A 12,938-nucleotide genomic window follows, 5' to 3' on the forward strand; every position below is an offset into this window, starting at 1 on the left:
TTCTCTCTCTCTCGGTGTGTGTGTGTGTGTGTGTGTGTGTGTGTGACAAAAATATGCACTCACTTTTCTCGGAGATGGCTGATCCGACTTCCGGTTCCGAAGATATAGGTGGTATGCACCAAAAAATGGAAAAAATATGCACAATGGCTGAACTGATTTTCACAAACTAAGATTCAAATAATAGGTCTTATGGTCCCATAGCCTGCTATTGAATTTAATTTGGATCAGACTTCCGGTTCCGGAGTTACATGGTAATATGTGAAAATTAGAGAAAAAGTGTGCATTAAATTTTCTCTGAAATAGCTCTACCGATTTTTACAAACTAAGATTCAAATGAAAGGTCTTAGAGTTTTCCAAAAATTCTAGAAAATTTTACCCAGATCCGACTTCCGGTTCCGGAACTAAAGTGTGATAAGTGGAAAATTACCAATTTTAGTAGTATTTTTTTACAAACGATGGTCAAAAACAGGTACCAATCCAATAAAACTTTCGGCATCTAGTTTGCAGAGCTTGTAAGTTTGTGGGCACAAAAGCTTAATACGCCACTACTGGTCCCCCCCTTTTCCTGTTCCGGAATCACCGAAAGTGGTACAGAAAAACTTAAAAAATTGAACTCACTTCGATTTCTTTGCGATGCTTGAACCGATTTTCACATATCTTGATTTGAATTAAAGCTCATATTATCTTTAAAGCTACTGGGAAATTTCATTCGGATCTGACCTCCGGTCCCGCAGTTACAGGGCGATGAGTGTCAAAGTTTTCAAATCGTCATATAGAATGACAATTATATACAACATCGGTACGTACGATGGAAGAAGAAGACATAAAACGAACGATGCGTGCTTTGTTCTTTTTCGTACACGCTATGAAGAAATCGAAACGGTTTCGGATGTCTGCTACTAGTGTGTAATATTGGGAATAAACGAATGTCAATGAATTAAAATTTATTTGAAAAAATATGAAATTTATACATCCGGTAATGCAGTAATACCGTGCCGGTGGTGTAATGATGTCAATAACAATAATAATAATAGTAATAATAATAAAAATAATAATCCATGTTTTATGCTGCTGATTTATGCTGTTTAGCTTGACTTTAATATGCAGAAGTAACCGAAGCAGGTTCGATTTGTTTGTTAGATATCGTTTAATTGATTTAACCGAAATAGAGCATGAGGTAGTAAGTCTAGGTTTAACTAGGTACAAAACTGTTCCAATTTTTAGGTCATATTTGCTGCTGGCAAACAAACCAACTTCGGCTATACCGGTCATCTGAATTCGGTTTCGGAAGAATTGGAAATGGTGATTAAAAACTGCGAAAGGGTCTCACTCACTTTCCTTAAAGATGGCCAAATCGATTTTCACAAACTTATAGGTTCAAAGGAAAAGTCTTACAGTTTCATACAGTTTCATAATATGAGAAAGGCATCATTACACCACTAGGTGGATTAAAACAGTTTTTTTTTACAAATGCCTAGATCTAGAGTTCGTCCATTCACTTCTACGAGAGAGCAAATTTGGGAAACGACCTCCAGCAACCATCGTTTCTGTAGCAGAGTTACTTCATGTTCTGGCGAAGCGTTGTTGGGTAAATATCATTTGAGATCGCGATCGAAAGTTCTTATTGCCAAGAAATGTTTTTTCAAGGACTTTCTGGACTGTGGTTAACTGAGATTTGTATGGATCTGGGCGAGATAGCATAACTACTAGTTCTAAACGCCGAAAACTACGCATTGTAACTGTTGAATTCGAGTTTTGGCCGTACGTATCTTTTTCAGTTTGACTGCATGCTGTCGCATTAACCTTCGTATAGACGGATTCCAATAAAGTTGCCGATAGTACATTTTACTACGACGATTACTGTTTTTCTTCCTAAGAAACGGTTTCCCAAGCAACCTTTCCGTGATCCTATATGCATCACTGACAGTCACTACCATCAATCTGAAGCTTCGCGACCAAGTTAAACTAGTGACCAGTTCTGTCAGAATAAGATAGTGGATGAAATGATAATAAAAAGCGGAAAAACCGCTAGCAAAAATAAACGCCAACATGAGTTGACGGAACGGAGTTGATGACTCCGCAAATTGATTTGTAATTGAGATCAATTGACCCTTCCAGAGAGTATTGGCGACCGAACGTGGGCGCAATACAGTGGGAGGTAAACCGTGGGTGGCGTGGTCGGATTTTGTATCCCCAACTGTACGGATTTCACGTGGGAGTAATAAACACTCAGTTGAGTAAAGTTTCAACTGGGTTACCGGAGGGTTTAGGTGCTTTCTTGGAATGGTATCTTTAATATTAATGGGTTTCAATTTTCCGCATTCACATGAAAGGCGGATGGTGAAACTTTCAATGTCACTACTAGTGCTAGTTAGATAAGTTTACGTGAAAACATTTCAGTTGGTAGTTTTCTTACTCAAACACTGAGAAATGCGATTTGGTCATTTCTTCAACTCCTTGTGTTCTAAAGCTAAAGGTGTAAAGGTTTTCAATTCTGACCATTTCAATCGGGAAAGCTATCTCGTGCCATTAAATTCTAGAACGTGTTGTGAATACTTGAATCGCTCGAAGCAACCTAACCAAACAGCTTGTTTTCCAGATTATTTTTCCACATCGCACCGGGACGAACCGTAAACGGATCTAAGAGAAAGCGGCAGCATTCCTTGTAAAGTGTAATTAGCAAAAACGCCTAGCTTTAAGCATAATCATTATGTAAATGACGCACGATTCGCTGTTCGTGTATTAACACAATTATCACGCCCATAGCCAACTCGTCGTGGGATTCGTGTGCCTGATTCCAGCTGCATAATCGATTTGTGGAAATAATCGCACCCCAGCTCCGACGGCGATGGGATGATAAGAACCAAAAATGCAAATTTGTTTGTGATAAAAGCTGTTTTGCTCGAAACTTCGGTAAACAGGTATCATGGTTGTGCAGATAAAATTAAAGTTCGCGTCAGCAACTGGCTCTCACCGGATCAACAGTTGAATTCAGTCATAAATGGAATGGAAGCTCCGGTATCGAATTTGTCGTGGTCCTGTTCGCGACGTTATTTCATTATCATTAATTCGTAATGAGCTCAACACGCTCTAAAATCATACATTTATCTGCACAACAGATTTTCGGACATTGAAAGTTCCTTTGCGATGATAAATTAACTAGTTTTCTTCTGTGATCTTAGACAATCAAGTGTCTTCATCGCTAGAAATCGAGTTTAAAATATTTGCAACAATCCTCCTTTCCTGACGATGCGATCTAATATAGATATGATGTTTACTTCTTTCGCGGCACAATAAAACGGCGAAACACTGTTACTACATTCTTTGCTAATAACTAATTAGTCTAGTGACAGTAACGTCATAAATTTTCCTTACCTGATGTGCGCGTTCCGCTTCAGCTCTGCGAGCTTCAGCATCCCGAAGTTGCATACTGAGCGAGTCCAACATGGCGTCAGACACCCACAGTGCGTCGTTGGACATCGTCTGTGGAGGGTGATAGAGAAAATTGGAAGCAATTAGAATTAGATGAAACCATTGGATGGATGGATGGATGGACTCATTACACTAAGTGAAATTACGCCATCGACGGATCCGGCTAGAGAAAGAAACAGCGAAGCAAGGCTAATTTAAGTAAGTAAATGAATCAATTTTTCACCCAATTAGTTATCTTTTGTTGTGAACCGCGAGTTATCCCAATTACATTGGCATCGATTTTAAGTTCAATTTCGAGATTAAATCTTAAATTTGTTAAGTTAGATATTGCGATTAATGCGACAACGCTATTTCGTAACTATTTTAACAATTTTGTTTAGACGAATAATTTTAACAAATGAACAAATTAACTGAGTGCACCGGGACAACGAGCCGGCTACATGTTCGTATACAAGAGATAAACGACTTGAACCCGTCTGGACCATATTTTTTGTTCATATCCATTGCTCAATAATTGACGCAACTACTGGTGCGGTGGTGTTAATACGCCAATGCCTCAATCGTTTATGTTGAAAGAATGAAACTGTCTAATGAGGAATTGCTGCTACAATTGTACGGTGGAACACAGATTTTGGGAACATCGATTCCTGCACCATGTTTGACTATTTTTCTCCGCGCAGGGAATAGCTCATGAGTATCTTCGAGTTCAAGTGCCATAATGGAAATGGGTAATAAATTAAAGTAAGTTTAAACGAATAAACGTGCTTAATCCACCTAGCAGTGAGATGAAACTTTTTTTTCATTAGTTCACATGTGCTTTTTACATGACTATTCTTCGGGGTTTGTAGTTTTCATGAAAGTATTTTACCTACCGTCGCTTTAAACGACAGTTTGAAATTTCAATCACTCATTAACCTTGACTTGTTTGTTCCTACAACGAGGTATTTAAACTTTGGAATCTATTTTTATTGAGGATAGTTGAGACAGATATTGTCAAAAAAACTGAGAATTTAGACATAAAACTTTGCACAAGTTAAAAAGTGAACAGCGGATCAAAGAGCGAAAGCAGTAGCGTTCTGGCAGACAAAAAAAAATTTTCATTTGCAACTAGTACAACCAAAATCTGCACTGCCATCTTTGAGATCTACGCCTCTTTGTTCTGCACACACATACAGACATACTTACTTACCTTACCTACATTACCTAACAGCTATAGTCCTGGGGTGTCTTTCGCTGTATCAAGCATACGTCTCCACATAACTCGGTCTATGGCTGCTCGTCGCCAGCCACTCAAGGCACGGATGCTTCTGAGATCACCCTCCACTTGATCGATCCATCTTGCTCGTTGCGCTCCTCTTCTTCTTGAACCAGTCGGTTTAGATTCAAGAACCATTTTCATTGGACTGTCGTCCGACATCCTTATGACATGCTCAGCCCATCGTAGACGATTTTAACTGTCCGTACGATGGGTGGTTATCCTAGCAGCTGAGGGCTCGTTGGTCCTCTGCCAACATAGTCTAGGTCTCGTGGCCATAGAGAACAACCGGTCTAATGAGCGTTTTGTAGATGGTCAATTTCGTGCGATGGCGTACTTTTATCGATCGAAGGGTTTTTCTGAGTCCACAGTCCACGCACGATTCCCTGCCGAAATGCGTCTCTGAATTTCTCTGCTGGTGTCATTATCGGCGGTCACCAGTGAGCCCAAATACGCGAACTCGTCAACCACCTCGATATAGTGACCGTCTATCAATATTCGTGGTGCGAGGCGCAGTGTTTCTTCTCTAGAGCCTCTTCCTCTAATGTATTTTGTTTTTGACGCATTTATGGCCAGTCCGATACGCCTAGCTTTCAGTCCGATATAGATTTCCGTCATCTTCTAAAGGTTACGTGTCACAATATCAATATCGTCAGCGAAACCAAAAAGTTGTACGGATTTTCGTAAGATCCTCATGACGGATTTTCGTAAGATCCTCATCCGTAGCTATTGGTGATAGACGACGGCAAAGGGTTTGGGAAAGTACCTTGTAGGCGACGTTGAGCAATGTGATTGCGCGGTAATTGCAACAATCTAGCTTATCGCCCTTTTTGTAGACGGGACATACCACTTTTTCCATCCATTCCTGCGGTAGAATCTCCTCCTCCCAAATCTTAGAAATCATCCAGTGCAGCGCTCTAGCCAGTGCCTCTCCTCCATGTTTAAGCAGCTCGCCTGGTAACTGGTCATTGCCCGCGGCTTTGTTGTTCCTCAGCTTGCCGATCTCCTCACTTATCTCCGACAGATCAGGTGCTGGGAATCTGTCGTCGGCTGAGCGTGCACCCTGATTGATTCCTGTGCCGCTCTCTGTATCTTGTGCTTCGCCATTCAGATGTTCCTCATAGTACTGCCTGGCGGCGCTTTTTCCTCCGGAAAACCGTGTTTTGTCTGTTCCGCGCCTGTCTGTATCGTTACTCGTTCGCTTTCGTGCGGTGTTGCTGCATCCTTGCCCTTGCTGCGTTCTTCTCTTCGACCAACTGCTCACATTTGCCGTCAAGCCAGTCATTTCCTCGATTCAATAACCTTGTACCTAGTACGGTTGTAGCAGTGCTACTCACGGCGGATCTTATGTTCCTCCAGCCATCTTCAAGAGTCACCGCGCCAAGCTGCTCTTCCGTTTTTTGAGTCCCGGCGTTAGAGTGCGACGAGTGTTGTGCACCGTCGATAGTTTTGATAGCCCATACAAACCGCGACAAGGTAGTGGTCAGAATCAATGTTGGCACTGCGGTAAGTGCGGACATTGATGACGTCGGAGAAGAATCGCCCGTCGATGAGAACGTGGTCGATTTAATTTTCCGTATGTTGATCAGGTGATATCCAGGTGGTCCATCTTTGCGGGGGAAGAAGGTGCTTCGAACTACCATTACTCGGGAGGCTGCAAAGTTTACATACAGACATACACACAACCATTTGCTCAGTTCTTCGAGTTTTTTTTAATTTAAAAGATATTTTTATTCAGGCCTATTTGCGTGCAAGCTTTACGTGGCCGAATTAGCCGATTTTTTTAAAATAGAATTTTTTGAAGTGGATCTCGTTGTCACTCTTTTTCTAGAAGAAGAGCTCCCATTTCCCTCCTGCGAGGGTTGAGGGGCACTTTGTTCGTGGCTCGTCTCGTCCTCCATTGCCGCATCGGTGGTTTTGTTATTGATTTCCGTCTTCTTTTCGTTTTCCTTGTTGTTCGCAGTCTTGAGCTCGTTGCTAGTTGCTGTAGAAGCGCCTTGTTGTACATTCATTGCTGTTATTGGTTGGTTTGATGGTAAAACAAGAGTACTGCGCTCACTAGTTTTCGTTGTTGAACGGTTGACCTTGTCTTTGGTTGAAGATGTTTTTTTCGCAGTTTCAGTGCAAGATTTACCGTAGTGTGCAGGTTGTTCACAAAACTGACATGTAACCAGCTGATTTTCATAGGTAATCAGTGTTTTACACGGATGTGTCCCACCTTGACCACAAATGATATAAGATGGAATTGCCTTACGTAGCTGCATACGTACCACTCGCACGCCATTCCGGATGCCGGGGAAAAAAATCCGCCATACTTCCCTTTCGATGGAAAGGATTTCACCGTACTGCGACATATTGTCCCGAACGAACTTATCGCTGGCCTGCGGGGGAAGGTCATGCACGCGTACCTGTATGGCATTGTCCACCATGTGCACAGGAACTTTGTATTTAATGTTGTCACACTCAACGCTGTGCACCTCGTTGTTAATCGAAGCGAATGCAATTGCATCGCTTTCACGTTTAAACATAATATACACACAGTTAGATGCCTTGTTGAATTGAATCTCAGTTACATTATTAGCGTCTAGATGCATTCGTTCTTTAAGTAAGATTTTAATTTCATTTGCTGCTGGTCTAACTTTGCAACGCTTGAAATCTATACAAATTGAATTTGGTCTTGTTGGTCAAGTTTCAGGCTTTGTAAAATCGTATTTGACCATTCCTTTTGCTTCGACCGCAAACGATGTTCGACTGTGTTGGGTGAGATGCGAGCACGAACTGAGTTCTTCGAGTTGAATCGATTGGTATATGAAACTCGGCTCTCCGGTCCTCGAAAAATTTTTTCAAGATTTGAGCGAATTCTATATTAATTTTAGGTAAATATTTTTATCAGAAAATTCTAGAAAACCATTGATGAAATTTATTATGCAAAAACTGCAATTGGGTCCTAACTAGAATTATTTGAACTCTTTGACTCTTTTGTACAATTTAATTCTGCTATATTAATTATACGTTACTACACCTTTACAAGAGTCACTAAACTTTCACAGAACTATTAATAACGTTTTGATACAGATACGAGTTTCGGAGTGCTTAGTACATCCTCTTGCATGGTATCGGCTTTATAAGTAAGCTACAAGTTATACTGTTAAAGCCGATACACTGAAGAAGGATGTACAAAGAATTCCAAAATAAGTGCCTGTTGCGCTGCGGTACGCTCCACGTGTGCGGGCCGTGATTGAAAAATTCACTGTTCCGAAAGTATTAATCTTTCCATTCTGAAACTTTGCCAAGATTGAGTTAAAACTTTAACGCTTTATTTCTTCGCGAATCGTCACCAGTTTGAAAGCTAAAGAAAAGACGCACATTCCATGTCTTGGATAACTTTTTGTATTTTTATTAGATTTGACAGTATAGGCTGTTGAAAAAAGTTTTTTTTTTTAATATTTTCGAATTCTTTACCGAAAAAAAATAGTTAGATGAAAAAAAATGGTTTGGGTGTCTGATTTTGCGTGGAATGCCTTATAAAAAAGGTAAAAATAAACTACTATTTTTCACGAAAAAATACGCCATTTTGTAGCTGGTTAATCTCCCCAAAGTAACAAACAACGAAAAGGAAAACGTTGGGGTCTGGTATTTTACATGTAGAAAGTTTGTGCAAATCTTGAAAAAAAAATGGTGCAGCAGTTTTTGAATGACGGTGGACACGGACTTTCGAAACCTGCTTTCGAGAAAAAAGCGTTTAAAGTTTTTTGCCTATAAAATCGAAGGATCAATTTATTATTCTAGGGATCCCCGTAGGGTCTAACATTTTCTTAAAATCATATTTTTCCTTTTGTATTTTGTTATAAAGAAACATTTCAAGAATGATTGGCGAAGTTTTCAAATCAAGCTAAGCTGAAATCTTGGGCCTGGGCGCCGAGCTCTTACTTCTCGCAGTATGGGATAAGCAAAATTAAGGCCCATAATTTGCTAAGTTTTGTTCCGATAGGCTTGCAAATTTCAAAGAATATGTTTGAAATGTTTACTATAAGAAAATTCAATGAAAATAATAAATGATTTTTCAAAAGTGTTAGGCCTTACCCGCGACTTGAGAAAATGCACCAGAAATCTAACTTTAAAAGGAATTTGTAATGTTATATGTTGCAGAAAACAGAACGAGATGGTAGTCTAAATGTCTTCGAAAAGCTTTGAGATAAAATTTTCAGCATGCTTAAGACCAGTTCATTCTATGCTAATAATTCAATTCTCCTACCAAATTAACTCGTTAGGAAATTTTAGAGAACCAAAATTGAATTAGCTTGGGCAATCACTTCAAAGCATTCGGAAATTTACACCTGTTTTGGAACAGCTCCAACGAAAGCGCGCTTTAATTATATTATTGTTATGATGTGTAATCCAGTATCATACACTAGCCCCACTAGTCACCCCCTGTTTATGATTGACACACTTGAATTCTCGTAGGCCGCTCCGTGCCCCGGTCCTATCTTACTTCGGTGTATCGTCGAATATGTATAGACACAGAGCACGCGTCCATCAAAATAACGATGTTGGTACACAAGGGGCTTTTCGTGTGACGTTACGACCACATAAAAGTCGGTACCAACCATTCGAGCATAGACAGAAAGGTTACAAAGGGTGAACATTGCACTGTATCCCTGATTTCAGTCCTCGCCATCGGCTGCCGTACGGCCAGATCTATTTACGGACTTGTACATGTGTGCGGACAGGTCCCCGTTTTCTATATTCTACTAGCGCTGCCACTTTCTAGGTAAATGTTCAGGCGTGGAAAGGAATATATGTCATTCGGAGTGTGCCAATATGGGGATGTGGAATCCGAAAGCATGTGGAAGCGGGCTCTATATCCATACTCTTCAGTTAATAATGGTCTGTCGGGTTTCGTCTAAGTGGTTGTTGAATGGACATTTTTTCGTTGGCTTCGGACGACGCGGCTATGGATTGAACTAACAAGAAAACCCTCCTTTCAGAAGCTAGACACGAACCAGCCAGCAGATACAACAACAAAAAACAGCTTGCATTATTGAAAACGACTAATCAGTGTTCGATTGTTGTCATGTTTGGATGACTTGGTAGTTCATCGAGATTGATGAGGCTTTAGAAAAACACAATCCTAATATCCAATTCGAACACAGTTTTGTCTGTCGGTAGGCATTTGAAAGGGTAGTAATGTTTTTAGCTATAAAATCGATAGATATGCGAAGAAGAGAAGTTGCTAGCTTTTTAAAAGAATTAATTCGAAAATAAACAATTATTAAAATCTATAACGTTTTTTTTAAATGGCGCCTGGAAATTCCTTTGTTATACAAAGTTTGAGTCCGTTTCTGAAGAATAAGTTTGCATGCAGGTTCGAAAACCGATAAACATAGAGATAGATGTAGTTAGCCGCTCTTCTAATGAAACAAAGCACATGTCCAAATTTTACTTAAGTCAACTGTCAAGAAGAACATATAATTGATCGACTGAATGCAAAAGACGGATAATTGAAATTTAGTTTGATAACCCCAATTAAGTAATTTTAACCCTCCGTCTGACTTTTTTTTTATACCTTCGGTCTGACTGATGGGTCTGGCCATACCCCTATTCATTTACGTGTATTTTTTCGCATTTCGGTGTAAATTAGAAGTGTATTAAGGTTCATTTCTATACAAACAAGGTATATTTGGTTTTTTACATTTCTTACTTGTCATATGGCATACGATTTTCTGAAATCTTGTAAAATTGAAGATATTACACGGAAAAATGGAAATAAAAAACGTGTTTAATCCACCTAGCAGTGAGATGATACCTTTTTTTATAAATCCGCATGTGTTTTTTGCATGAATATTCTTCGGTGTTTAAGTTTTTATGACATTATTTTAATGACCGTCGTTTTATGCGACAATTTGAGATTTTAATCACTCTTTACTCTGTAATGTCGAAACTGCAAATCGGATCGAATTTGAATCTAGAAGTGTGATAATCGAATTCCGAGAAAATTGAGTTCCGAGAAATTTTTTTCTGAGAAAATTGAGTGAAAATTTTTTCCGAGAAAATTGAGTGAAATTATTTGTCACACACGCATTTGCTGATCTCGACGAACTGATTCGAACGGTATATGGATGTTATGTTCTTCCAGCATTTATTGCTGTAAGTAGTTTAAAACAATATAACATTATTAAAAAAAATTCTGCCATCATATGGTTTATATATGTCATATTCGAACGATTATGTTGCCAAAAACGAGCCGTGCTAAAATCGGTCCGAGGCTAATTGTCATGAAAAAGGATGGTGTACACAGTCTTTCTGGTACTTAGAAACAATTGTATGTAACAGTATAAAAAATCATGTTTTCCGTTGCTCCCAAGCATTTCTTTGTCATACAGCGCTCATAACTCCTACTGCTGGAATAGGGGGAAAAGTCGTTTACACAAAAATTTCGATATCTCCGTTAAAAATGGACAGATTTCAATAATCTATGGCTTGTTGGATAGCTATTACCGTGCGAAATCTATTCTGTTTTCAAGGTCAAATATTCTGTTTTCAAGGTCAATTATGACAGATACTGTCAAAAAACTGAAAATTTTGACATAAAACTTCGTATAACTCAAAAAGTAAACATCCGATCTCAAAACCATTCAATAGCGTTTTGGGTGACGGGGAGACCTTTCATTTGCGACTAGTTTGATCAAAATCGGTTCAGCCATCTCTGAGATCTCGACCTCTTAGTTGACAACACACATACAGACACACACACATACACACACACACACACACACACACACACACACACACACACACACACACACACACACACACACACACACACGGACATTTGCTCAGTTCGTCGAGCTGAATCGATTGGTATATGTCATTCGGCCCTCCGGGCCTCGGAAAAATTTTCTAAAGTTTGAGCGAATTCTATACCTATTTTTTATATATATAAAAAAAGGTAAAAAAATCAATAATGTTTTTGTACGTTTTTTTTTATTTTATTTTATAGAAACGTATATTGAATTTACGAAAAGAGATTTTTCATGAAATATGATCTCAACATTTTTATGAGTTTGTCGTTGTAGTATTTATGCAAGCAAAACATATGCATTGAACATTTGAATGCTTTTGGCAAACTGGAGATGAACAATTTGAAGCAATTCAAACGAGTTTTTCGGTGATGTCAACATATCTTGCAGTCTTTCTTGCATATTAATGTTTTGGCACCGATGCTTGTACGATTAGCCACAACAAACAATGGAATGTTGATTGGTTTACCGAAAAAAGTTTCAATAGTCGAACGAACGACAAAATGTTTGATTATATGAACATTATTTATTCGGTTTTCAATGTTCAGCAAAAGAATATGTAGCAAATTTGAAAATATAGCAGATTTGAAAATATATAGCAAATTTGAATAAAAATTACAAGGTTTTGTGTATAAACCAAAGACTGTCCCAGAAAGTATGGACGCATTTTGATTTCGCTGTAAATAATTCACAAGTGATAATATTAGACTACAACAACAGAATATTATTCTCAACATTTGCTACTTAGCCATTGTAGACTAGCTGTACAGACTTCTTGGCGACAAGTTTTGGCACATTTTTTCAATCTTTTTCGAACTGTTGAATGGTTCCGGCTGCCGAGACATGTTTCCTAAGATGTGCCTTCGTTAATGCTCAAAATTCCTCAATTGGTCGAAGTTGTGGGCAATTTGGTGGATTCATGTCTTTTGGGACGAAAGTGACATTTTTGGTAGTATACCATTCTACCGTTGATTTCGAGTAGTGGCAAGAAGCAAGATCTGGCTAGAAGACAACAGGATCCTTGTGGCTTTGAATCATGGGTAGAAGTCGTTTTTGTAAACATTCCTTGATGTATATTTCGCTGTTCATTGAAGCAGTGGTGATGAAGGGTTTTGAAATCTTACCACCGCTACAAATTGCTTGCCAGACCAAATTTTCTCGATTTTAATCGATGTCTCGGACTGGTTTAACACTTGCCCTTCTCGCACCGTGTAATATTGTGGTCACGGCAAGGATTTGTAATCGAGTTTCACGTAGGTTTCGTCGTCCATGATTATGCAGTTCAAATTTCCTGCAAAAATCGTATTGTACTGCTTTCGAATCCTCGGCCTGATCGATGCTTCTTGTTTCGGACTACGTTTTGGTTGTTTCTGGCTCTCATAGGTTCGAAGATTCAACCGTTCTTTAGCACGAAGAACATTTGACTTCGAAGTGCCCACTTTTTTGGCCAC

General features: G+C 39.2%; 1 protein-coding gene across 9 annotated transcripts in view; it reads right to left on the minus strand.

The window, feature by feature from the left end:
• LOC131433096 (RIMS-binding protein 2) overlaps positions 1-12,938 on the minus strand; it is a 258,477-nt gene that overhangs the window by 179,541 nt on the left and 65,998 nt on the right. For all 9 annotated transcript variants that reach the window (XM_058599885.1, XM_058599884.1, XM_058599886.1 and 6 more), the window contains exon 2: positions 3,376-3,483. In XM_058599885.1, coding sequence (XP_058455868.1) covers positions 3,376-3,480 — 105 coding nt within the window. In that variant the 5' untranslated portion in view covers positions 3,481-3,483. The remainder of the gene's footprint in view (positions 1-3,375; positions 3,484-12,938) is intronic.

Source organism: Malaya genurostris, chromosome 2, assembly GCF_030247185.1.
Source record: "Malaya genurostris strain Urasoe2022 chromosome 2, Malgen_1.1, whole genome shotgun sequence".
Taxonomy (NCBI): Eukaryota; Metazoa; Arthropoda; class Insecta; order Diptera; family Culicidae; genus Malaya; species Malaya genurostris.